This window comes from Elephantulus edwardii, unplaced genomic scaffold, assembly GCF_000299155.1.
Source record: "Elephantulus edwardii isolate Elephantulus edwardi_28Jun2011 unplaced genomic scaffold, EleEdw1.0 scaffold00046, whole genome shotgun sequence".
In the NCBI taxonomy this organism is placed as follows: domain Eukaryota; kingdom Metazoa; phylum Chordata; class Mammalia; order Macroscelidea; family Macroscelididae; genus Elephantulus; species Elephantulus edwardii.
The window spans coordinates 1,356,990-1,383,555 of NW_006399796.1; the positions used below are offsets into that span (position 1 = coordinate 1,356,990).

Here is a 26,566-nt window from a genome sequence, read left to right on the forward strand (position 1 = left end):
GAAGCAACCCAGGAAAGTTTCTTGGCCAACGCAGAACTTGAACTGGGTCTTGAAAAACAAGAAAAACCAGACAAAAGGCAAACAAGTCCCTGTTGACTTCCAAAAATGGAGATTGGCAGGGCTATCTGAGATGATGACACATTCTTTCTTATTTTTTTTTTTTTATTTTTGTGTGATTGTACCATCAAATCAGATCTGACTGGTACAGGAGGAGATTGTCCCTCCTTCTCTGGCAGAGCATCTGGTGGATTTGAACCATACGCCTCTGGGATTGTAGTTGCAGCTCCTTGCCACTAGGCCACCAGAGCTCCCCTTGGAGAGGTTCTTGACAGCCGACTTTCCCAATGCAATTTGTCTCTTGATTTCCTAGCTGCTGGTACCAAGAGCATTCACTGTGGAAACTATCTCAATCTCCACCATCCATATTGATGCTGCCAATTGGCCAAGTGGTGAGACTCTTTGTTTTCTTGATATTGAGCCTCAATCCATATTGGAGTCTGCAGTCCTTGACTCTCTGCAGCAAGTGCTTCAGGTCCCCGTCAGTTTCAGCAAGCACAGTTGTGTCATCTACATAATGCAGGTTGTTAATGAATCTTCCACCAATCCTTATGCCACATTTTAGGTTATAAAATATAGTATTTGCTTTATACAGTAGGTTTCAGTAGTACAGGCCATATGCATATTTGATAAAACAATTTAAGGGGCAGAAGTAGCCAGAACAGATGGCTTATAACTAAGGGACTTTACTTCTTAGTAGTCTTTGTGGACTCTTGGATCACTTGGCCTTGATGTCCGAAAAGCTTTGCAGTTTAATATTTCTCTTTATTTCCAGTATTGCACAATGGATTGGATTTTGGGCGCTAAAGGTTTATGTTTCCCACAAGTTAATCTGTGGGATAAAAATTAGGCAGTCAGCTTCTCTAACAGATTATAGCCTAGAGAAATCTTTGGAGTAGATCAGAATCAACTTAAGGAATTAAGTGGGTAGTATTGTCTGTAACACTTAATAGGCTGTCTTTGTACGTGTCAAGTTCTCGAAGTCAGTCATATAACCAGAATGCTTTATTAGTATTTAGTAAGTTTTAAAACCAGTCAACATGGACTCTATGAAGAGAATGTGGCATCAGAATTGGAGGGAGACCCATCAATAACCTGCATTTTCAGATGGCACATCTTGCTTGATTAAAGTGAGGAAGACTTTAAGCATTTGTTGTAGAAGATTTTTTTCTTTTTTAAAAAAGAAGCCTTTAATATGGATTGCATCTTAGTGCCAAGAAAAGAAAAGTTCTTACCACTGGACTGACAGGCAACATCATGATAGATGGAGAAATGACTGAAACTGTCAACAACTTCATCTTACTTGGATCTACAACCAACACCTTTGGTACCAGCAGTCAGGAAATCAGAAGACATATTACACTGGGAAAGTCTGCAGTTAGAGACTTCTCCAAATTATTGAGGAGTAATGATGTCAGTTTGAGGACTAAGGTGTGTCTGATTCAGGCAGTGGTCTTTCTGATCATTTGCTACGCATCTGAGAGTTGGACAGTGAATAAGGGTGACAGAAGAATTGACGCCTTTGAACTGTGGTGCTGGAGAAGAGTGCCGAATATCCCATGGATGTCAAGAAGAACAAACAAATATGTGTTGGAGAAATTGCTGCCAGAAAGCTCTTTGGAGGCAAAGATTATAAAGCTTTACTTCTCATATTTTGGGCATATTGCTAGGAGGTGCTATTCCTTGGAGAGTGACATGATACTTGGAAAGGCAGAGAATTTGTGAAAGAGAGGAAGACCCTTGAACAGGTAAATTGATAAGGTGACTGCCACAATGGGCTCTAATGTGTCAAGAAGTGTGAGGTTGGCAAAGGATAGGACAGGGTTCAGGTCTGTTGTTCATAGGGTGGATATGCATCATTCTCAGCAGCCCCTAACAACAAGAACATCAACAAAGCCAGTCAAAACTTATTCTGATAAATTCTTTGGATCTTGTTCTACTGTTTGCTTTTTTGTTATTATATCTTTTTTTAAAAATGTATACTAGTTTGCTTACAAAGGTGGTATGCATTGTGCTTCACACCATTCTTCATGCACATTGTGCTTCATCCAGTCATTCCCATGCTTTATGTTTTCTAATATTAATCACCATTAGACCTTGCCTGTCATTCCGCTATATTTTATGTCCCCACCGGATCCCCTCATTTCCTTCACCCATCCCTCCACCCATCAAATTGTGCAACCCTGTAAGGAACAGTAAGATTTCAGAATAAATTAAATACATTAGAAGGCATAAAAAAGCAGAGAATTTGTGTGGCATTTAGAATAATTTGTTTATGATCATTAAAACATAGTCTCACCTGCAATTTCAGAAACTTAAATGCTCTAAACGAGATTTTTTCCCATTTTTAGAACTCATTAGTGACAGAATCTGACCTGAACTTGCCCAGTAAAAATAGCAATAATGTATTTGTTCAGGAATAGTAATAACATGTTTACTTAGAGAGTATTGTACCAGTAGAAATATTTATATGATGTAATTCATGTTTCATAAACTATGTTTTCTTCCTAAAATCTGAAAAATACTCTGAATTCAAAACACATCTGGTGTGAAGGAGTTTAGATAAGGAATTGTAGATCTGTCCATGTATATAAATAATTCTAATACAGCAGAAATGACATGGTAATGTATTGTTGACTTTCACAGAGAGACTAGAAGGATTGGTTAATTCAGCAAATATTTGTGTATTTACTGAATATGCCAAGATCTCTGCTAAGTTGGGGACCACAAATATGAATAATGTGATGATGCTTTTGTCCATGGAATAAATATTAGAGCTCTGTGAATCAGAAAAGTTTTAAGTACTAGAATTGAGGAAACATGATTTACTGCATTGCGGATTAACAGGAAGGAAGAGCTACATTTTGGTGATAATGGTGGTAGAGAAGAGAGGGCATAGGTGAGATTGTTGGTAGGAGAAGTAACTGAAAAGGAGGAAATGAGGGGAAGTCAAAAGAGAAGCCAGAGTTTTTAGACTGCAAGCCTAAGGATTTTATTTTGTTTCTAGAAATGAGAGGCCTTGGAGGGAAGGAGAGTTTGAGAAAGAAGATGATGCGTTCTTAGTGCTAGAAGTATAGCAAATAGATATGGACAAGATTGTATGGACTAGAATAGAAATTTAAATTTACAGCTGGAGACAAAATTGGAAACTATGTTCACTATGATAGTGCCTTGAACAGAGAGCATTAGCTTTACCATTCTTCATAGCCCAAAGGGGGAATAAAGGAAAATCAGTTGTTGACCCTAAGATTATCTACTAATGTTCCTCACTTTATTGACCAGTGGCTCCAGTGTTTCCATTTGTATGTAATGAAAGCGGGCATCTGAGAATTTGGTAGATGGATTTTAAGTAAATATTTTACTGTAACCCTTCACAGATATATGTTGTGTTTTCCGCAGTGAACCTAATTGTTGTTTGATTCAACTCAATAGCTATACCATAGCCATCCAGTGGAACATATTACAAAGACACATTTCTTTTCATATGTGAATGGTAAAATATTACTTAGTAAAAAACTGTTTTGTTTTCTTTAGAATTATATCTTGAGGCAGGTTGGCAGTGACCAGTTATGTTTGTAGATTTGTCTTTTTTACACCACCATTTATATGCATTTTATGTTATAACATTAATAACAGTGCCTGTAATGTAAAGCCATATTTCCTCCACTCCTTTCCCATAATTCTGATTTCCACCAATCCTTTTATACTTCTCTGTGTCCTCTCTACCCCCTTTTTTTCTTTTCTTGGTTTATTTACAAAGTTCAAAGACATTGTTTTTCACTCCGGATCTTTTCCATTTCCTTCACCTCCCCCTATCAAATTGTGTGACCCTGTGATTAAACTCTTCTGCCCCCCCCCACCCATCTTTATCCTTCTGCTTCCACCGTCCCCACCTTGGATTCTCATACTTACTCTACAATAATGGTCTTATACAATATTTGTCTTTATGGGACTGACTTAGTTCACTCAACCTAATGCTCTCCAGTCTCCCTCAAGTTAGGTAGTAATATATAAAATCATTGCTCCTATGTGCTGCATAGTATTCCATCATGTGAATCTACCATAGTTTCTCAATTCATTCAAATGTGGTTTGACATCTGGCTGTTTCCATGTTTTTGCGATGGTGAATAACGCTGCTATGAACATTGGTGTACAGGTCTCAGTTTGTGCCTCTGTTATCATTCTCTTGGGGTATATTCCAAACAGTGGAATAGCTGGATCATATGTGATTTCTATGTTTAGCTTTATGAGGACGAGCCCAACTGCCTTCCAGAGTGGTTGTACCATTTTACAATTCCACCAACAATGTAGAGTTCTTAGCTCGTCACATCCTTTCCAGCATTTATTATACCCTGTTAAATTTTACCACTGCTACTGGTGTGAGATGATATCTCATTGTGGTTTTGATTAGCATCTCTCTTCTGAGAAACAAAAACAAAGTGGGAGGCGCAACACTCCCTGACCTCAAAACCTACTACAGAGCGGTAATAAGTAAAACAGCATAGTACTGGTGCATTGACAGGCACATAGACCAATGGAAAAAAATTGAGAACCCAGAAATACACCCATCAGTCTATGGTCAAGTGATGTTTGACAAGGAAATAAAACCTATCAAATGGAGAAATGACGATCTCTTCAACGAATGATGCTGGCAAAACTGGACTGCTAATTGTAGAAAGCTGAAACAGGATTCATATCTCACACTATACACAGAAATCACCTCAAGGTGGATCAAAGTTCTGACAGTAAAGCCCAAAACCATCAGAGACAAACTGGGATCAAGCTTAGACAGCCTAATCCATGGTATAAAGAGACTGCCAAACAGAGCCAGAAATGCACAATCTGGAGAGGATAAACTTGACAATGTGACCTTCTAAAGATTCAATCCCTATGCACATCACATTTTTCAACAGAGTGAAAAGAATGCTTACTGACTGGGGAAAAAACCATTTGGCAATACCATCTCAGTCAAGGGTCTCATATAAAAAGTTTATAGACTATTCCTGGGCTTCCATATGGAAAACTGATAATCCAATTACACAAGGGCAAAAGACATGAAAAGAATTTTCATGGAGGAAGATATTCAGATGGCTAACAGAAACAGGAAGAAATGTTCTATTTGGGGTTTGTGTGTGTGTGTGTTTATGTGTCTAAATGCCTAGTAGCAAGAAGCTGCATTTCAACCCGAGGTGCTTGGTTTGAATCCACCAGCTGCTCCACAGGAGAAGGATGGGCAGTCTTTCCATGCAATTAACTGCCTCTGAAAACCCACTGGAGGGTCAGCTATGGGTTGGGTCTGACTCAATGGTACACAACAACAGCAACAAATTGAAATTTAATTTTCCTTTCACATATTTGCAGTCTTTGCTATTAAAAGAATATAGTTGGGGTTACATATATATCATAGAATTCTATAAATACTGTACAATGGCAATAAAGGAAGAAGTTCAAGCTGATCTGAAGGAATTGGCAAAAAAACCAAGGCCACGGGGATTAATGGAATACCAGTTGATAAATTTCAAAAACAAATGCAGCCCAGGATTGTGCTCACCAGGTTGTGCCAACTGATCTGGAGGACAGCTACATGGCCAATTGATTGGGAACGATCCATAGTCCCAATTCCAAAAGAAGTGATCCAATAGAATGTGGATATTTTCAAGCAATATCACTAATATCACATGCAAGCAAAATCTTCCTGAAGATTATCCAAAAATGACTAGAACAGTACATTGGTAGAGAATGGCTGGAAATACAAGCTGGATTTAGAAGAGGCCATAGCACTAGGAATATTGTTGCTGATGTCAGATGGATCTTGGCTGAAAGCATAGAGTACCACCAGAAGGATGTCTGGTTGTGTTTTATCAACTATGTAAAGGCATTTAACTGTATGGATCACAACGAATTGTGGCTAACATTGAGAAGAATGGAAATCTAAGAACACTTGATTGTGCTTATGCAAAACTTAGACCAAGAAACTGCTGTCTGAATAGAGCAAGAGTTTATAATCAAGAGGTGTGTCAGGGATGTATCTTTTCTCAATACTTTCTCAATCTATTTGCTGACCAGATCTTTTGGGAAGCTGGATTTTGTGAAGAAGAATGTGGCATCAGGATTGGAAGCGGATTCATCAACAGGCTGCATTCTGCAGATGGCACAACTTTATTCTCTGAAACTGAGGAGGACTTGAAGTATTTGCAGCTTTTAATTTGGATTGCATCACCTCATCAAGAAAACAAAAATCCTCATGTGCAGGGTGGGGTTGGGGGCAGGGAGGATTAATCATGGGGTTGTACAGTTTGATGAATGGGGGGGGGTGAGGAATATTTTAAGAATCTGGTGTGAAAAACAATGTATGATTTTGTAAATTAACTACTATAATAAAAAACAATCAAACAAAACCCACAAAGGAGACAGTGCTAGACATAAAAAAAAAGAAAAAGAAAGAAAACAAACATCCTCACCATCGAGCCAATAGGTAGCATCATGATAGATTGAAATGGTTGAAGTTGTTAATAATTTTATCTTGCTTAGATCCACTGTCAACACCCTTTGCACTAGCAGTTAGGAAATCAAAAGACGAGTTCCATTGGAAAAATATGCTGTCAAGGCCTTTTCCAGAGTAATAAAAAGCAGTGATGTCAATCTAAAGACAAAGGTAAACCTAATACAAGTCATATTCTTCTCAATTGGTTGCTATGCATTATGCATTATGACTAAGGATGACAGAAGAAGAATCCATGCCTTTGCGTTGTGATGCTGAAGAAGTGTATTGAGCATACTGTGGACTGCCAAGAGAATGAACAAGTCTGTTGAGGAGAAAGTGGAACAAGGTTGCTACTTGGAGGCAAGGCTTTTGAAACTCCGTCTTACCTACTTGGGGCATGTCCCCAGCCAGTCCTTGGAGAAGGACATCATGCTTGGAAGGGTGAAGGGTCAGCTCATGAGAGGAAGACTCTGGATAACATGGATTGACACAGTGACTGTGGCAGTCATTTCTTAGGGTCATTGTGAGTTGTAGTTAATTCCACAGTGTATAACAACAGCATACTATTTTTTTTTTACTTAAATATCTTCGGCAACACATATACTAAAATTGGAACGATACAGAGAAGATTAGCATGGCCCCTGCGCAAGGATGACATGCAAATTCGTGAAGCGTTCCATATTTTTATTCGGTGACTGGGGTAATCGGGATGGGTGTGTCAGAGGCTGTTGTGCATAGGGTTGCTATGAGTCGCAAACGACTCGACGGCACATAACAATAACAACAACAACATTGTTTATTAAATAAGGGAGTTGTATAAATTATAATACACACACACACACACACACGCACACGCACACACACACATCTAAGGCTGCACAACATTTGGACTAAATCCAGGCATCTGTCGTATACTGTGTGACAGTAAAGAAGTAAAAATGCTTATCTGTTTTTGATCTTAGCAGTATGTCTGAATTCAGGAAAAAGATGTAGATTAGAGATGAAACATTCTTTTCAGATGAGAATACATCCATTCTTGAGATAATGATTATGGGTTGATCGACACATTCCTATACTAAAACGGTGTGTGGTCCTGGTTTATCTTTGAGTAGATGTAGTGTGTGTATAAAAATACACATGCACACCAGGGCGGTCCTGTGGCTTTACTGTCTCTGAAAACCCGCTAGAGAGTCAATTCTGACTTGACAGCAACCAACAACATTTTATACTCACTCTCTCTCTCTCTCTGCTTTTGCTTGTCAAGATTTGAAACCAGTCTTGTTAAATCTAGTCAATAATACAAGAGGTTTCTTTTTCTTGAATCTTTCTTTTTCCATTTTCTCTGTTCTTTCCTCCCATTTTCCACTTTCTGCCTTTTATACAATAATATAACTAAATTATACAATAATATTAGTACTACCTTAATAGCTTCTAGGGTAGTTCTGATGTCTTCAAAGTCAAAACAGATTTTTCTTTGTTGCTTCTCATCTTGAATATAAATGAAATCTTAGGGTGATGATTCCAAACTTTGGTTTGGGTTCCAAACAAGCATTCATAGAAAAGTGTTGTTCAGCTTTGCCATGCTTATATTTGTTTAACTTGTTACAAGGTGGATTAATACCTTGGCCAGGCACACAAGGAAGACCTCAAAACATTTATTTAGCATTGGAGAATCAGAACAGAAATTACAGTTTTAGTTTAAATGTCAAAATCTTTAGACTTCAGGTTTTAACTTTTGCAAGTGATCTCAAAGAGGGAACTTGACCACTTTGGAGGAGGTCCCTCCTAGCTGGGGTTCGAGTTCAGCTGTGGTGACCAGTGTCTCTGTGGGATTCCCGTTAGAGAGACTTTTGCTTCTGTCTACTGGTTTCAAAATAAATGAAAATCTGAGGTATATACACTGTATACAGTTATATTCTATTAGGATTAGCATGTTTTGGTGCTAGTTAAAGAACTATTAGGACATATTTTGTTTTGTTGATAAATAGTATATTTTATTGCCAGTTATTTTTTATTTTAAATTTTTTAAATTATTTAATAATAACGAACATCTACAGAGATTTTGGAATTCCATTATTTTGTATATTTGTATTTTTTTTAAAATGTTTTTATTGTGTGTGTTTGCTACATGTTTCAAAGCCAAATTAATTTAAAATGGTGGGAATTCTTTAGTGACATGCTGATATTTTTGTTAATTTATTGATATTTGACTAATGTTACAATCCATTATAGAACATAATTAATGCATTATGACTCCATAGTGCAGGTGCACAGCCCAATTTCAGAACATTGTTTATGACCCACTGCATATACTTCTAAAGAATTCTGGTGGCATAGTGCCTTTGTGTTGCTGCAACCCAAAAGTTTAGCTTTTTAAATCTACCAGCTATTTCATTGGAAAGAAGATGGACAGTCATCTTTCATAAATATTTACAGCCTCAGAAACCTGGCTATTAGTTGTAATTGACTCTGTGGCAGTGCATTTTTCACATATACTTCCCTTTTCTTATTTTCAAAGTTGAAGTAAGTTTTTAGCAACTTAAAATTAATGGATAGGATGCATTATTGAAACATTTCTAAAATCAAATATACTTAACATTTTACAACTTCATATTTAAGTAACTTAAAACATTTATATACCTAGAGTGATTAAGACTGTTATAAAACATAGTAATAATGTAAAAACTTGATAGAAGTGTACCTAATGGTAGTTTATTCATGTGCATGTTGAGAATATTACAGAGTCAGAAAGTGTTTGAGAGAATTCCAGGAAAGCATACATAACACTCCTTTAGTAGCACTTTCTGATTTTTAAGGGATACATCTCAAGCCCTCATTGATTCTCAAGTTTCCAAACAACACATCTTCATGAAATAGAGCTGTGGTGCTGGAGAAGAGTACTGAGGGTACCATGGACTGCCAGGAAAACAAACAGATTCATCCTGGAAAGGGTCAAACTGGACTGCTCCTTGGAGGCAAGGATTCTAAGGCTCTGTCTGACATACTTTGGACATGTTGCAAGGAGGGACCGGTCCTTGGAGAGGGACATCATGCTTGGTAGGGTGGAGGGACAGTGCAGAAGGGGAAGGCCCTCTATGAGGTGGATTGATTCAGTGACTGGGGTAATTGGGATGGGTGTGTCGGAGATAGTGTGATTGGCACAGGACAGAGCAGAGTTTAGGGCTGTTGTACATAGGGTCGCTATGAGTCGCAAGTGACTCAACGGCACATAACAACAACAACAACTACATTAAAGGAACTCAGGTGGCCAAGTGGTGAGGAGTGGCACTGCTAGTACAAAGGCACACTGTTCAGATCCATGTGCTTCATGGCACAAAGATTGGCAATCTCCTCCTGTGTGATGTACTGCCTCTGAAATGAGTTGGTTTCAATTTGATGGTACACAACAACAACTCCATTAAATATTTTTAAAGATATCGGAAAGTTTGATGGACTCTTTCAAAGCCTTAACAATTATATAACTCTATCTCTTTCTCTGGCTCTTTCTCTCTGTCTGTCTCTCTCTCATTGCTGTTGAGTCAGAAGTGATTCAGAGCTCACTCTCCTGCAGGTTTTATTTTTCCCATAGGAGCTGCTGATGCTTTGGCACCTCAGCTACTTACCACTAGGCAACCAGAGCTCTCTTATTATAGAAATACAGGACTGGAATCACCCCTGACACTTTTGCATCCTGTCTCCATAGATTTTCAATGTATATGTGGAACCTATCATTTGAGAGGCTGGGCTTTCTGAGGAGGAATGTGACATTAGGGTTGGAGGAAGTGCATCAATAACCTACGTTATACACTTAACACAACATTGCTTGCTGAAACTGAGTAGAACCTGAAACACTTGCTGCAGAAGGTCAAGGACTATAGTCTTCAACATGGATTGAAGCTCAAAATCAAGAAAACAAAGATTCTCACCACTGGGCCAGTTGGCAGCACCATGATGGATGGAGAAGAGACTGAGATTGTTATAAAATTTCAGCTTGTTTGGTTCCACAATCAGCACTCTTGACACCAGCAGTCAAGAAATCAAAAGACAAATTGCATTAGGAAAATATGCTGTCAGGGACCTCCCCAGAGCCCTGAAGAGCAATGATGTCATTTTAGCTACTAAGGTGCACCTGACTCAGGCCATAGTGTTCACAATTACTTGCTATGCATCAGTAAGCTAGACAATGACTAAAGAAGATAGAAGGATTGATGTCTTTGAGTTGTGGTACTGGAGAAAAGTATTGAATATACCATGGACTGCTAGGAGAACACACAGGTTTGTCCTAGAGAGGGTGAAACCAGGCTTCTCTTTGGAGGCAAGGATTCTGAAGTTTTATCTGAAATACTTTGGGCATGTTGCAAGGAGTAATCAGTCCTTAAAGAGGGACATCATGCTTGGAAGGGTGGAGGGACCGTGCAAGAGAGGAAGACCCTTGATGAGATGGATTGATTTAATAACTGGGGTAATGAGGGTAATTGTGTCAGAGTTAATGAGGTTGGCTCAAGATAGATCAGGATTCAGAGCTATTGTACATAGGATTGCTATGAGTTGCAAGTGACTCAATGGCACATAACAGTGACAACAACATACAGAGGTATGCAGTAAGCAAGCACTGAGGTATGTGCTCCAGTTTTTTTCTGAGCAAATAAGGTATATATAATGGGCTTTTAGACTTGCTTGTGAGGAACTGAGACCATTTATGTTAAATCTGGCAGGTACCATAGGATTACTTTTCTTGAGTCTTTCCTTTTCCCTTCCTCAATCTGTTCTTTCTTCCCATTCTTCTCACTTCCCGTTTTTTATACACTTAATACATGAAAAGAAATTATAAGTGTCAGTGAGAACACAAGGCCTTTGCTTTTTATGGTTTACTTTTTGTGCGTTTATATTGACTGAGGCTTGTGATGGAAACTGAACAATGAAGTGTGTGAATGAATTCTACAAAACATAAGGTTACTTTATCTTCACTTTCCCCACCTTCATATATTTTTTTTTAATTTGAGTTGAGTTGGCAACTCTTTTCTATGAAAAGCTAGAGTGATTTAATTTTCCCTTTGGAGCAGAGCTTAGCTAATGTAGTTAAGTATCCTTAGAATGTAGTTTAGTATCCTGAGTCGTCTTTTGCATATATAGTTTTCCTTGATGCTAGATTGAGAGTTCCTTATATGATCCTAATGATAGTGAGGTTATTGTAGCTCTTCTCTGTGGCATGAGAAAGCATGTTTACGAATCTCAAGCTGGAAGAGTGGAATTAGGCGTCCTAGCTCTGGTGATCTAATGGGTATTAAGAGTTGCGCTGCTAATCCACATGCAATTTGAATCCACGAGCTGCTCTGCAGGACAAGGATGAGCAGTCTCCCTGCATGCGATTTACAGATGCAGAAAATCTGATGGAGGGTCAGCTGTGAGTCAGTTCTGACTTGATGGCACACAGCAACAGTAGCAGCCTCGCAGTGACGGTAACAATGGGCCCGCAAATATCAGATACCACAAAAACGGCACAGCATAGGGTCAAGTTCAGATCTGTTGTTCATCGGGTTGCTATGAGTTGTAATTAACTTGGGGCACTTAACAGCAGCAACAACAAGAACACTCATCGCATATGAAGGATATAAAGCTTTCTAAAATGTAATTTGGCATGCTCAGACCCATTGCCATTAAGCTGATTCCTATTTATAGCAATCCTGTGAGATGAAGTATGAGTGTCCTGTAGGGATTCCAAGGCTACCAGTCTTTGCAGAAACATATCTCCACAGCTTTCCCTTACAGAGGGCTTGTGGGTTCAAACCACTGACCTTTTCATTAGCATCCAAGAGCTTAACTACTGTGCTACAAGGGTTTCTACATAAAACTCTACAAAAATTATATACAAAGAATTGAAAGTAAAATTGTAATCATTTTACCAGCTGTCTAGATGTTTCGTCATTTACTAAAAAAGCAGACTAGTCCTGGTTTCTGGAGCACTTAATTCTTCTGTTAGAAACTGTGTTAAAGGAAAAAGAAACTGCTTTTGATGTTTATTCACAGCAATTAGGGCAGTGTCTATTTCATGAATTAATCATAATGTATAATAAACTATTTAGAATATTTTTCAAATCCATTCTATCTTGCTAATGAAGCATTTGATGAATTTTAGTAACAGAGACTTCACTGTGTTAAAAGAATATTGTGTTCCCTGAAAAGATAGGGTAATGGTGGGCATAGTCCTATGATGATTAATTTTATAAAACAGAATGTATGGGAATGATTGTATGACACATAATGTTAATGAAGGAAAATGTGAAACACACACACACAGCCACTATGTATACATGAATGGGGAAAATATTGAACGCTTAAATAGAAGAAATTCCTCAGAGTGACATCCACTTCCGTAAATAGCTTCCCTCCAGAAACCCTATGAACCTGGAGAAAGGATGAGAGTCACGCATGTAAGTGTCGAGGACTTTTGTTCATAGGGTTGCTATGAGTCGTCTACAACTCGACGGCACTTAACAGCAACATATATGAAATCTGTATAAGATTGAGCATTTTCTCCTCTGAATCTAACCAGCAAACAATTGTTTCAAAACTTAATTTTCTTTCTCTGTTGACTAACATTTTCATTTGAATCTAAAGGCCTTAACTGTAACTTCTTTGTATTTTTCTATATTGATTATTATTTATAATATATCTCTTTGCATAAACTTTTCACTGAGGAAAAACTGTTACAAATTTGAGAGCCTGAGGAAGTTTCTAAAATGGTTATCTTAAAATTATGAATTGAGTGAAAGTTTACAAAGCCTACTGTGTGTGTCAATCAATCATTCATGAATATTTAGTTCTATAACATCAATTGCAGAAAGCAGGGAATACCAGAAGAATGTCTATCTGTGTTTCATTGACTATGAAAAGGCATTTGACCGTGTAGATCATAACAAATTATGGCTGACTCTGAGAAGAATGGGAATCCCAGAACACTTGATCGTTCTAATGTGAAACTTATACTTGGACAAGGAGGCAGTCGTCAGAACAGAGCAAGGGAACACTGCATGGTTCAAAATTGGGAAGGACGTACACCAGGGATGCATCCTATCTCCACACCTTTTCAACCTATATGCAGAACAGATTATCCGGGAGGCAGGGCTCTATGAGGGGAAATGTGGGGTCAAGATTAGTGGACGATTTATCAACAATGTGCATTATGCAGATGACACAACCCTGCTTGCTAAAACTGAAGAGGACCTGAAGCGCCTGCTGCAGAGTGTCAAGAGTGCAGAGTGCAGCCTACAATATGGATTGAGGCTCAATGTCAAGAAGACAAAGATTCTCACCACTGGATCAATTGGCAGCATCAGGATGGATGGTGAAGAGATTGAGATTGTACACAGCTTTAGTTTGCTTGGCTCCATAGTCAACAGTTTTGGCACCAGCAGCCAGGAAATTAAAAGGCACATTGCCATGGGAAAGTCTGCTGTTAGGGACCTCTCCAAAGTACTGAAGAGCAATGGTGTCTCTTTGGAGACTAAGGTGCGTCTGATACAGGCCATGGTCTTCGCAATCACCTGTATGCATCAGAGAGTTGGACAATGACCAAGGAGGATAGAAGGAGAATTGATGCCTTTGAGCTGTGGTGCTGGACAAGAGTATTGAGAATACCATGAACTGCTAGGAAAACAAACAGATTTGTCCTGGAAAGGGTTAATCCGGGTGGCTCCTTGGAGGCAAGGATTCTGAGGCTCCGTCTAACATACTTTGGACATGTTGTAAGGAGAGACCGGTCCTTGGAGAGGGACATCATGCTTGGGAGGGTGGAGGGACAACGCAGGAGAGGAAGGGCCTCTATGAGGTGGATTGATTCAGTGACTGGGATAATTGGGATGGGAGTGTCCGAGACAGTGCGATTGGCACAGGACAGAGTGGAGTTTAGGGCTCTTGTACATAGGGTTGCTATGAGTCGCAGGCGACCCGACGGCACATAACAACAACATCAATTGCAATATACTGAATGTCTGATAATTTATTCATTCCATATTGTCTTTCCTTTTACTCATTTTGGTAGGTGTTTATTATCTATTAGTTTTCTACTCCTCCCATTCTTGCTTGTAATCATATTAGGATGATTTTCTCTGTATATAAACCTTTCTTTAGCTTTTTATAGCGGTGGTCTTACAAAGTATTTGCCCTTTTGTGACTGATTTTTTTCACTCAGCCTAATATCCTTGAGACTCATTGATGTTATGTGGTATTTCATGAATTCTTGTTTTTTATTTTTGCATAGTATTCCTTTGTGAGAATGCACCATCACAATTTCTCTATACATTAAATGAGTATTTTGATAGGTAAAGGATTTTCTGTACAACAGATTATGTACAATTTATAGATAGATTTAAGTAGCACATTAGCTTGGAAAGTGTACATCTACATTTTGTTTAGTCTGTTTTGTTTTTATATTATGAAGAAGAAATAATACCTATTGATTTCTTTCTTTATTCTCAGCTATTGACCTGAAAAGTGGTTCTGGAAAAGTATATGAAGGGCCTGCAAAAGGTTCTGCTGACGTTACCATTATAATTTCAGATGAAGATTTCATGCAGGTGGTCTTGGGCAAACTTGACCCTCAGAAGGTAATACTCTCTTAGTGTTCATTTATTATTTTTGTGTATTTGATAATTTTCCTTTAGTACTGACTGTCAAAATCCGATTTAAACTAACCCTATGACTGTAGAGTTGATTCGTATTCCTCTTAGCCTTATAGGACAGATCAGAAAGATCATAAAGGGTTTCTGAGGCTATAATCCTTATCGGAGCAGACTACCACACTTCTCCTTTGAAGCAGATTTGAAGTAGTGTCTTTTTGGTTTATAGCTGAAAGCTTAACCATTGTACTACTGGTATTCTTTGAGGAAGACACAGTACCAATATTATGATTACCAGTTGATATATAGGGAACTTTGATGGCCTAGTGTTCATTCGGTCAGTTTGTCTATCTATCTATCTGTCTGTCTGTCTATCTATCTATCTATCTATCTATCATCTATCATCTATTTTTTTAAACATAATTTCAACTGATGCTGAATATTTAATTTTTGGTTAAATTATTCTTCAGCAAATAACAAAAGAGTTTAAAATCCTTTTCTAGACTTTTTTTCTTTTAGGGAACAAAGAAAGAAAATTTATAAGGCAAAAATCATTTCTAGATTTGGAATCATAACTAGATCATAACTAGAATCATAACTAGAGTTTGGAATCATAACTAGAGTTAGGAGGTAGCAGAAATATAGCTGGCAGCTTGGTAATTAAAGGTGGGCAGTTAAAAAGGGCAAAAGGGAATGTAAGGTGGTTAAAATGAAGGGTGGAGCTAGAAGCCAGAACAGGGACAGGACAAATCCTAAGCTCTTCACTTAGTGCCAAAGAGAAGAGAGCCCTTTTCTAGACTTTTACATGCTTATGTCAGTAGTTCAGAGATACACGAATTCTATGATATTTGTAAAAAAACCAACCCAGCAAAATAAAACCTGTTGCCATCAAGTTGATTTCTACTCATGGTAAATCTATGTGTGAAGAGGAGAACTGCCCTTGGCTGTAATTTTAACAGAAGCAGTTTCCCAAGCTTTTCTTGGGACAACTCGTTTTGGACAGCTAACCTCTAGGTTAAGGGCTCTGGTGGCCTAATGGCTAAGGAGTTGCACTGCCAACTCAATGATAACACAACTCAAATACACTAGCTGCTCCCCAGGAGGAATATGGGCAGTCTCCTCCAATGTGATTTACCACCTCTGAAAACCCATTGGAGGGTCAGCTGAGTTCCAGGTGGACAGTGCATAACAATAACAACAACAACCGTTAGGTTAGTAGCTAATTGAAAACTGCACCACTCAGGGACATGTGGTAGTAGTTTTGTAATGGTTAAGGGATACTTAATAAAATGAAACATGACATAGAAGATTAAGGACTTGCAGAAAGCTAGAAATGGAAGAATAGTTTAATTAAAAGTGTCTTACTTTTTGGATTAACATGTAGAGGCATTTCAGTGGAAAATCAGTTAAGACAAGAGGATCCTCACTGACCACTGTTATTTAATATTGTTTTGGAGCATTTAACTAATCCAGAAACAAAGAATTCTAGTAACTTGATGAAGCTATTAGAAGAGAGGAGATTATTTTGATGTTTTAAAATGACATGATTATGTATCTGGCAATCCCAGGGTATGCAAACAAGAGGTTGAATGCCTAATACTTTTTCAAAAGCAATTTTTTTTTCTAGCAGCAAAACCAACTACATGATACAGGATAGTAACCAAAACTACAAAATACCAGTGGCTACTCTGACAATAAAACCACAGCACTTGGACAAAACAGCTATATAAAGATTAGAAATTGTTTGCATAAATAAAACAATATGCTATTTTTAGGACACCCACTACTACTGACTTGAACTCATAGTGACCCTCCTTCAGGTTTCTGAGCCTTTAAATCATGATGGGATTTAGAGCCTCTGCTCATCTTTCTTCCTTGGAAAAACTGATGGATTTGAACTGCTGACTGTTTTATTAGAAGTCTGACATATAAGACACTATGCCATCAGAGCCCCATGTTTTCTAGGCTAGAAGGACTAATTTTAAAAGAATTATAAAATTGCATAGAGGTTAAGAATGTGCTCTTCAGCATCAGAAGAATATAAATTTGGATCCTAGCTCTGGCATTTAATCGCAAAACCTCAATTTTCTCATTTGTAAAATGGATATAAGAATAGTAATGAATGATTCCAAAGGATTGTTGTGAGAAGTAATGGAAGAATATTTTTAAAGATCTTAGTGTAGTGCTTGGCATAGAGTGAGCCGTTAGCTAATTCTATTCCAGGAATTTGTTTAATGCTTACTCTGAACCAGGAATTGGTCCAGGTGTTAGATTAACAAGATAATTCCCCTAAAACTGTGGACCTTGCTTTTAGAGAGGTGATGGGAAAGAAATAAAATTTCAGGTTTGAGGAACAGTAAGGTTAAACCTAAGAATAGGTTAAGTAAGGCTTGGCAAATTTCCCCCCCCCTCTCTGAAGAATCAAACAATAAATAGTCTAAGCTTTGTGGACCAAATGATCTCTGATGTGATTTCTCAGCTCTGCTGCCAAAGCTTTACAGCAGTCATAGAAAATATATAAACAAATAGAATTTGTTTACATGTTCCAGTAAAAAGTTTATGAAAAATGGACAGCAGACTAGATTTGGTCCATGGACCGTGATTTGCCAGCCCTTGACATAGAGTATGATGAATGGGCAGGGAACTGTTTTAGATAGAGTTTTTAGAAGCCACCTGAGAGACTTGGAAAAGTGACGGAGTGAGCCATGATGCTTAGAAAAACACGAGTGCAGAGGCCTGTGGCAAAAATCTTGTCTTTATTGGCATATTTAACAGTGAAGAGACCAGAAAGGCAAAGAAAATGAACAATGGAGAAAGTGGTAAGAGATGAGATGAGGCAATTGGACAGGGTCTAGATCACACAAGGCCTCTTAGATGTTGACAAAGAGCTGGTGACTTATTGAGTATATAGAAAACCATGGAATTAGGGAATGACAAAACTCAAACTCATTGCTGTTAAGTCCCAACCAACTCAGCCAATCCTCCATCAGGGTTTCAGAGGCTGTAAATCACGTAGGAGATTGCCCATCTCTTTCCTGTGAAAACATAGTGGATCCAAACTGCCAGTTAGATGCCGCGTGTGGGTTATCAGTGCAACACCCTACCCACTACACCAGCAGAGCTCCCCACAGAGTGACAGCATCAGATACTTGAAGGTAATTATTGGTGCTGAATGGAAAACTTAACTTTGGGGCAGAGATTGGGTAATTAAGATGTCTTTTCTATGTAGGTGATAGTTGAGCTATCTAATGATAAAGATTAACTATTCAGTTAGAAATATTTAAAAATATTTTATTGTGTTTTAAGTGATTGTATACACAGGAAAATAGATTCCCATTAAACCATTGATACACTGATAATTCTGTGACATTGGTCATATAGCCCCCCAAATTTGTCAGCATTCTCAGCATTTCCACCTCACCTGCTCAGGGCCCATCCATCCATTTTCCTTAACTTCTCATCTCTGCTTTTGTGTAAATGTTGATGATTTGGTCCCATATGAAGGAACATGTTTCTTACAGGTGTTTTTATTTTATTGGGTGAAAAGGACCACTGGGAAGGGAAGCTTTTTTATAATTGCAAGGACAGCCCTTTGGAGGCCCATTGATTGCTCAGTGAGTTGTGCTGAGTCAGTTTTGTATCTATTTTAGTAACGTCCGGGCTTTTCTTCAGTTTGTATGTTGCTGTTGTTGTTAGGTGCTGGGCCAATCTCTTCTGACTCATAGAAACCATTTGTACAACAGATTGAAACCTTGCGCAGTCTTGCGCCATGCTCACAATCACAAATACCATTCTGTGTGTTTAATTCAAAGCCATATAGAATATAATTAAAAGTAAACAAAAGCAGAGGCAAAAACTCGATGAAAACCTACGTGTATGAAGCTGTGGTATATTCGCACAATGGAATACTATGCTGCATTAAAAAACAAGGAACTCATGCAATATTATTCAAAATGGTTGACTCTGGAGAACATTATGCTGAGTGAAATATCCCAGTCACAAAAGGACAAATATTACATGATGCCACTGTTGTAGAATGGGACTGTCCTTGGGGTTGGGGAGAGACTGAGTAAGATGGGTTCAATAATGTATACTGCACTGAAACAGAGGAGGGAGAGAACCGTCTAAAAGAGAGATGTAACTGGGTATTTCTGTCATCACAGGAGACTAGAGCGAGGGCTGCATGGTGGAGGGGACCTGGGGGAGTGTTTGTAAAACAATGAAACAATCTTTTCTTTTACTTTAAAAAAAAAAAAAAAGAAAAAGAAAACCTAGGTGTATATTATTTTTAATACTAACTCTTCTAAAAATTCCACATAGTTTGAGGGCTTTTCTGAATGCATTTGACTCTTATTTGTATCCCAGTCTTCATGCTATCCATCGTCATTAATGGGAGCCTTCGTGGTGTAGTGTTACTTACTGGACTGCTGCTAGCCGATACTCTGGCAGTACAATTGCACCAGCTGTCTACGAGAGGAAGATGGGCAGTCTCCTACCTTGTAAATATTTACAGCCTAGGAAATCCAATGGAGGATTGCCCCAACTGGATATTATTCTCCAGTGGTGGATTTCATTTTTGGCTTGTGTCATCATTTTTTTGTTTTCAAAGTCTTCATTTGTAGTATACAGTCTTTTCTCTATGTCACCAGCCCTTGCCAATAACCTGAGTGGGTTCTTTCAAGATTCATAGATAAATGATTTCTCCAGGAAAATGAACACTTAGTATTGATCTCACTTCTAATAATTTTTCATTCCATTCTGTGTCACCATTTGCCTTTGTTAGCATTTGACTCTTACTTGCATCCCAGTCTTCATGTTATCCATCAACATTATTGGGAGCCTTGGTGGGATAGTGTGTTACATATTATATAAAGTTTATAGCTTTTCAATATCTGTTCTAATACATTGTTTTTATCCCCCTATCATTTTCCTGATGGTATCATTTCATAGCTCAAGATAATTATTAACTTGTTACATAATTCCTGTCACTACAGTTAAACTTCATTGAGGTTCTGCTTTGTGGACACCACGCCTTTCCACCCATCACTTTTCTTCTGTCTTTTCTTCTCCCCTCATTCTGCTTCAATTTCATGGCCCATCCTCGTAATATGTATCACTACCCTGACAATGTTCTTGTAAGGGACCTGGTGACTTCAGTTTTACCAAATCCAGTGAATATTTATGTATATTATTTCAACTTTTTCCATAGTATTCACCTCAGTTAACCATCAACTCCTGGAGGAAATATTCTCATATTTTGGCTTTCTTTACACCGTATTCTCCTGTTCTGCTCTTCCCACATCTAGGCATCCTCATTCTCTTTTGCTACCTGTCTCTACCCCAAAGCATTACATTTTCTTTTTCCTTGGGGCACCCCCCCCCACTCTTTCTTGAAATAGAAGCATCCACTCAATACTATTTGAAGCCATCTGTATGCGGGCAAAGGACCCTGGTGGTACAATAAACACTTGGATACATCTAAAAGTTTTGCAGTTCACAGCCACAGTTATGCTCCATAGGAGAAAAGACCTGATGATCTATTCTTGTAAAGATTAAAACCAAGGAAACTATGGAGCCATTCTGTTTAGTCCTGTGGGAATCACTGTGACTTGGCAGTGACTCAGCAGTACACAACATACGGTGACAACTCACGTGTTTAAATGTGTTTCTCAGTCATCTTCTTTGAACTCCGTGTTAACAGCTTTCTACCTGATTTCTTTGATGTAATGTCTTACTAGCATCTCAAACTAACTTTATCCAATATAGCATTCTTGATTTTTTTCTCTTCTTCTAGTATTTTCCTTTATAATGAATGAAACCATCATTTATCTAGGTAAACTAGTAAAGCCAGAGTATGAGAACTCGCTTTGATTTTTCCATATTTCTAAGTACATTTTATTCTTAAATCCTGCATCATCTTTTTTTCCAAAATGTGCTTTGGATCGATCTTTCTTCATCTGTCGGGCCATCGCCATCATCCAAACCTTCATCATCTCTCTCTTGCCTTAGTGTCACAGCTTGCTGAGTGGCCTTATTGCTTCTAGTTGCCTCTCTATCTAGTCTTTTCTCTATTCAAGATCCAGGATAATCCTTTCCAGGTGTTGAATGACACTACAAGTCATCCCCCCTGACTAAACAGCAAAAGAAGCCCCTCCAGAGGTATTCTCTTTTGCACATAGATAAAATTGAAAATACTCATTACTATGTCTTATGTCCTTTGTCCATCTTTTTATCTTTGCACATCGCACATCACTCTCCACATTTCTTGTAAAGCTTGTTCTGGTTATATTATTTTTCCTCTCACGTCCTGCCCATCAACTTTATTTTTTAATAATTAAATTTTATTTGTTGATGTTTTTGGTATTACATTAGAAAACAAATTATAATTAGGCCTTCTAGGAGTTCTTGTGTCCGAGTGGTAAGAAACTGCATTGCAATCCTAAAGGCACACAGTTTGAGTCCACCAGGTGCTCTGTGGGAGAAGATAGGGCAGTCTCCTCCTGTGTGATTAACTGCCTGTGATAACTCGCTGGAGGGTCACCTGTGAGTCATTTCCGACTCGATGGTACATGACAACACAACAACAACAGGAGAAACTGTAGATCTCAGGAACATATCTTTTGAACCTTACACAAAGGTTCAAATTTTAACCTTGAATGGAGAGGAATGAGAGCTAAACTAAGTCGATAAAAACCTAAATAAAGAAAAAAGAATGTGTTTGTGTTCTCCTATTTGAATTGAAACATTGGACCATGTACTTTTAAAAAACTTTTTATTGAGGTTTGGGTGAAAATTTACAGAGCAGATTTGATTTCCATTCAGTCATACACATTCATGTGTTTTTATTACGTTGATTATAATCTTCACGTTATAATACCCCTTTATGTCTTTGATTGTTATTTCCGTTTATCCGTCCATCCTCTCCCTTGCTGCCCTCTGCACTCTATCCCTGTGCAAATGCTGCCCTTGTGATCCTGCAAGCTTGATTGTTCTTTAAAGATTGTGTACCTCACAGGTGCTAATGTTCACATTAAGGACACCACAGGGATAAACTGTGTGCCCGGCTCTAAAGGTTACTAAGGGCCAAGGTCTTGGAAGTTCAGCCAGTCTCTATTAGATTAGTAAACTTACCATCAACATTTCTATTCCAGTGTGTGTGGAGTATTGCCTTTTTTCCCCATCTCCCTGGATTGTTCTTGCTCCAGTTGACTGGTTTAATTTCATCTTTCACACTACTTTTGAGGAGACCTTTCCTAGCCATTTCATATAAAATAATTCTTTCTTATTATACACTTTAAAGTATAATAGTATAATTCATTTTTCTGTTTTATACTGTTTATCTTAAGACTCTCATTGCTGTTAAGTTGGAAGCAGCTCATACTTAACCCTCCAGTGTTTTCCAAGGCTCTAAATCACAAGGGAGGAGATCACTCATCTTTCTTCCTTGGTAGATTCACACCACCAGAGAGGAGCTGTCTTTGGGTTGGCAGCACAACTCCCTAGACCACCAGAGCTGTCTTTACAACAGGTTTTTATTATGAATTTGCATTTTATTTTTTACTCCCTTACTGTAAAATTTGCTCCATGTGAACATGGCAGTTACTGATTTCCAGTGCTAAGAATATTGCCTAGTATATATTGTACCCTTAATTAATATTTGTTGAGTCTATTAAAGCAAAGAAAGGAATAAGGGGCATCAGAACTGACTGATAGCTGACCCTCCTGCACATTTTCACAGGCAGTAAATCATACAGAGATTGCCCATCGTTTTTCTGGACAGCATCTCGTAGATTTGAACTGTGTGCCTTTGAGACTGCAGTGTAACTTCTTACCACTAGGCCACCAGTGTTTCCCAGGTGCTTCTATAGTAGCAATAAATTAGGCTATGCAGAGAATATACGCTTCTATAAGCCAAACATTCCATAAAATATTCTCATAATCTTGGGTGAACAAAGGAAAATAATGATAGACTTTATGTTGGTAATTCTGAAAAATATTAAAACCTTAATAGAAAAAGTTTGCATAAGATATATATATACCAATAGTTAATGAAAGAAGTAAAACTGACTAACATTAAAGGAAAACTCTTCCCCCCCCAACATCCAAATAATTCAAATTAAATATGTTATCATCTCAAATTATTAACTTAGTTGTGTTCAGTCCAAATCATTGGCTTTTCTAAAAAAAAAAAAAATGTAAGGTAACAGAATAAAACTTGTCAATCTTTCTCCATTTTTCTCTTCCAGGCTTTCTTTAGTGGCCGACTGAAGGCAAAAGGGAACATCATGCTGAGCCAGAAGCTTCAGATGATTCTTAAAGACTACGCCAAGCTTTGAAGAGCACACTAGATCCTTAACATAAGCAGAAAAATGAAACTCTTACTTCACCAGAATATGCTTGATTATTCAGCACAAGTGATCAAAAGTTAGAGGGGAAGCTGCTTAACATTTACAGATTTCAGATATTGTTACTGATTATCATTTTCTACTAAATTTTCATGTATCATTATTTTTACAAGGAACTGCAAGCTAGCTCGTGATTATGCTTCTGGCCTTAGATCTTTATCTTCATAATAAAAAAATTTTACCCGAGGTCAGTCGTCTTGGACTTTATGATAACATTTATAAATTAAAAGATTAAATGAGTAAAACCATTTTGATACCTTTTGTACTTTGTTTCTTTGTAATAGTTTTCTGTTCTCTAATTTATTCCTACTCCAGTTTTAACAAGAATTTTCATATACGTAATATTTTTTCACATTTGGTGTGATAGATAATGTTCTTCAAGACAAAAGTTGGTGTGCTTCCAAGTACTTTACTCTCTTCTCTCCTCCACATTGTTGAAAAAAATATTGAAACTATTTAGCTTTTTTTGTTTCCTTGATAAGTGGTTTTAAATAATAATGATGATCATTGGCTTATCATAGCACTGGTTTTCCCAAACTCTTCGAGAATTCTAATTAATTATTAATCCTTTTCCCCCATCTCTCAAGCTGAAATTTTGAATGAAGAATCTCTTCTTAGTGGGCCCAAATCAATAAACTCAAACTGATTGAATTTTGAGTTCCTTGAACCGTTCATTACTCCACATACTTAATAGCATTTCAATATATACTCATCAGATTTCCATTTGTGCATATTGGGAAAAATCAAGCATTTTTGTTGGATCTGTCATTCCTCTTCATGGGTTACAATTTGTATTATCACCTTTTGGATCTTATTAGGATTTATATATAAGGGACTCTGATGACTTAGTGGTAAGGAGTTGTGTTGATAGTTTGAATTCACCAGCTAGTCTGTGGGAGAAAGATAAGCAGTCTTTTCCCAAGTGATTTATAGATTCTGAAAACCTGCTGGAGGGTCAGCTATTAGTTGGTTCTAACTTGATGACACACAACAGTAACAACAACAATGACCAAGAAGCTAAAATTGACATTGGGACATAGCCAGGGTGCATTCAGCAATACTTTATGAGACCTTTGCCTCAAGAAATGTCTCAAATAATGCTCCAGTCTTTACCACAGTGTAAATCTGGGAGACTCATCAGGTAGAGCTGGGATAATCTCATTAGCTGGGAACAATACAGCTGCTTCTGTTGACAGGATTGATTCAACACAATTTATAGACTCAGTGGCCTCACCTCCCCTTTGTTATGTGCCGTCAAACCACCTGCGACTCATAGCAACCAAAAGTACAACAGCTCTGAAGCCCAACACCTACTCACATTGTCCCAGACTCTGTTTCATTCCATCTCCTTTGGGGTTGTCTTCTCCTGCACTGTCCTTCCACCCTTCTGAGCATGATGTCTTTCTCCAAGGACTGGTTCCTCTTGGTCATGTGCCCAAAGTATATGAGAGAGTATATGAGCTTAAAAATCCTAGCCTCCAAAGAGAAATTTGGTTTCACTCTCTCCAAGACAGACTTATTGTTTTCATTACAGTCATGGTATGTTCAAGACTTCTCCAGCACCACAACTCAAAGGCATCAATTCTTCTCTCATTCTTAGTCATTGTCCAGATTTCTGATGCATAGCAAGTAATTGTGAAGACCATGGCCTGCATCAGACGCACTTCAGTCTCTAGACTGACATTGTTACTCCCCAGTACTCTTGAGAGGTCCCTGAAAGCAGATTTTCCCAATGCAATTTATCGTTTTAGTTCCTGACTGCTGATGCCAAGAGTGTTGATTGTAGAGCCAAGCAAGCTGTAATTGTTAATAATCTCAACTATCATGTTGCTGCCAATTGAACCTGTGTTGAGAATCGTCTTAATGTTGAACTTCAATCCACATTGAAGACTACTACATATTCAGCTTCCTTATTTCTGTTCATATGTCTACATCTCAAGTTTCAAGATCCCATTCCCTGCCCCCCCCAAATATATGCCATCCCTGTAACTTTAGACACAATCTAAGGTTGGCATTTCAGTTGTTGATTGCCTTCGAGTAGAGCACAACTCAATAGCGACCCTATGAGCAAAAGGCCTAAAGTCGCTCTACAACTAGACATTTGACGTTTATCAAAGTTCATGGAGTTTCCAGAGGTATGTTGTTTAGGAAGTGGTTGCCACTATTGTAATTATGCTATTCTTACATTATAATTTTGTGTTTGATTTCCAACAATATTTGCTCTGCTAATAGCTCTGGTCAGAGCCAGTCACAGAAACCTTGGGAGGAGCCAACCAGAAAGAACATGGCCGCCTTCTCTTCCCCTCTCCCTTTGGAGCTTAAACCCTAGGCCAGCCTGGCTTGCCTCGTTCCTGGGGCAGAGCAGTCCTGCACGTCAAATGCAAGCCCAAGAAAGCACTTGACTCCAAAATCTTGCCATAATACCCGCAGCGCTGGTCTGCGCATTGCTGCTGTACAGAGGTAACTCGTGGTTCTGAATACTGTGACACTGATGTGCCAAATGTCATATGGTTACCCATGGTGGACAGTGTTTGCTGGAGCTTCCCGACTAAAACAAGCCTAGAAACAGGAGCCTAGAAACTTCTGAAATGGCTTGCTTCCGGAAACTCTATGTATGAACACTGCTCAGGCCTTTTGTTATAGGGTCGCTATGAGTTGTCTATGACTCGATGGCACCTAACAACAACAACAACAACAATAGCTCTGGTGGCCTAGAGGTAGGAATCTACTCTTTGAATCTGCCACCTTGCAGGAGAAGTATGGACAATCTCCTGGGTGATTACTGCCTCTGAAAACCCACTGGAGGGTCAGCGGTGGATTGGTTCCAACTTGACAGTACACAACAACAACAACAACTACTACTATAGAACATAAGGCTTTCTATCAAATCACAATTGGAAATTTTGAGAACTTATGTGATAATTGAGCTTTGTCTACTATAAATAAGTTCAACTCTATTCCCTAATTTTCTTTTTTTAATTATTATTAAATTTTATTAGTTT

The 26,566-nt window shown here is 38.2% G+C and overlaps 1 protein-coding gene across 2 annotated transcripts in view; it reads left to right on the forward strand.

Moving 5' to 3' along the window:
* Positions 1-23,825, forward strand: part of HSD17B4 (hydroxysteroid (17-beta) dehydrogenase 4) — a 130,051-nt gene extending 106,226 nt beyond the window's left edge. For both annotated transcript variants that reach the window (XM_006885989.1, XM_006885990.1), the window contains 2 exons: positions 15,020-15,147; positions 23,406-23,825. In XM_006885989.1, the coding sequence (XP_006886051.1) occupies positions 15,020-15,147; positions 23,406-23,495 (218 nt within the window). In that variant the 3' untranslated portion in view covers positions 23,496-23,825. The remainder of the gene's footprint in view (positions 1-15,019; positions 15,148-23,405) is intronic.
* The last annotated feature ends 2,741 nt before the right edge of the window (positions 23,826-26,566 follow it).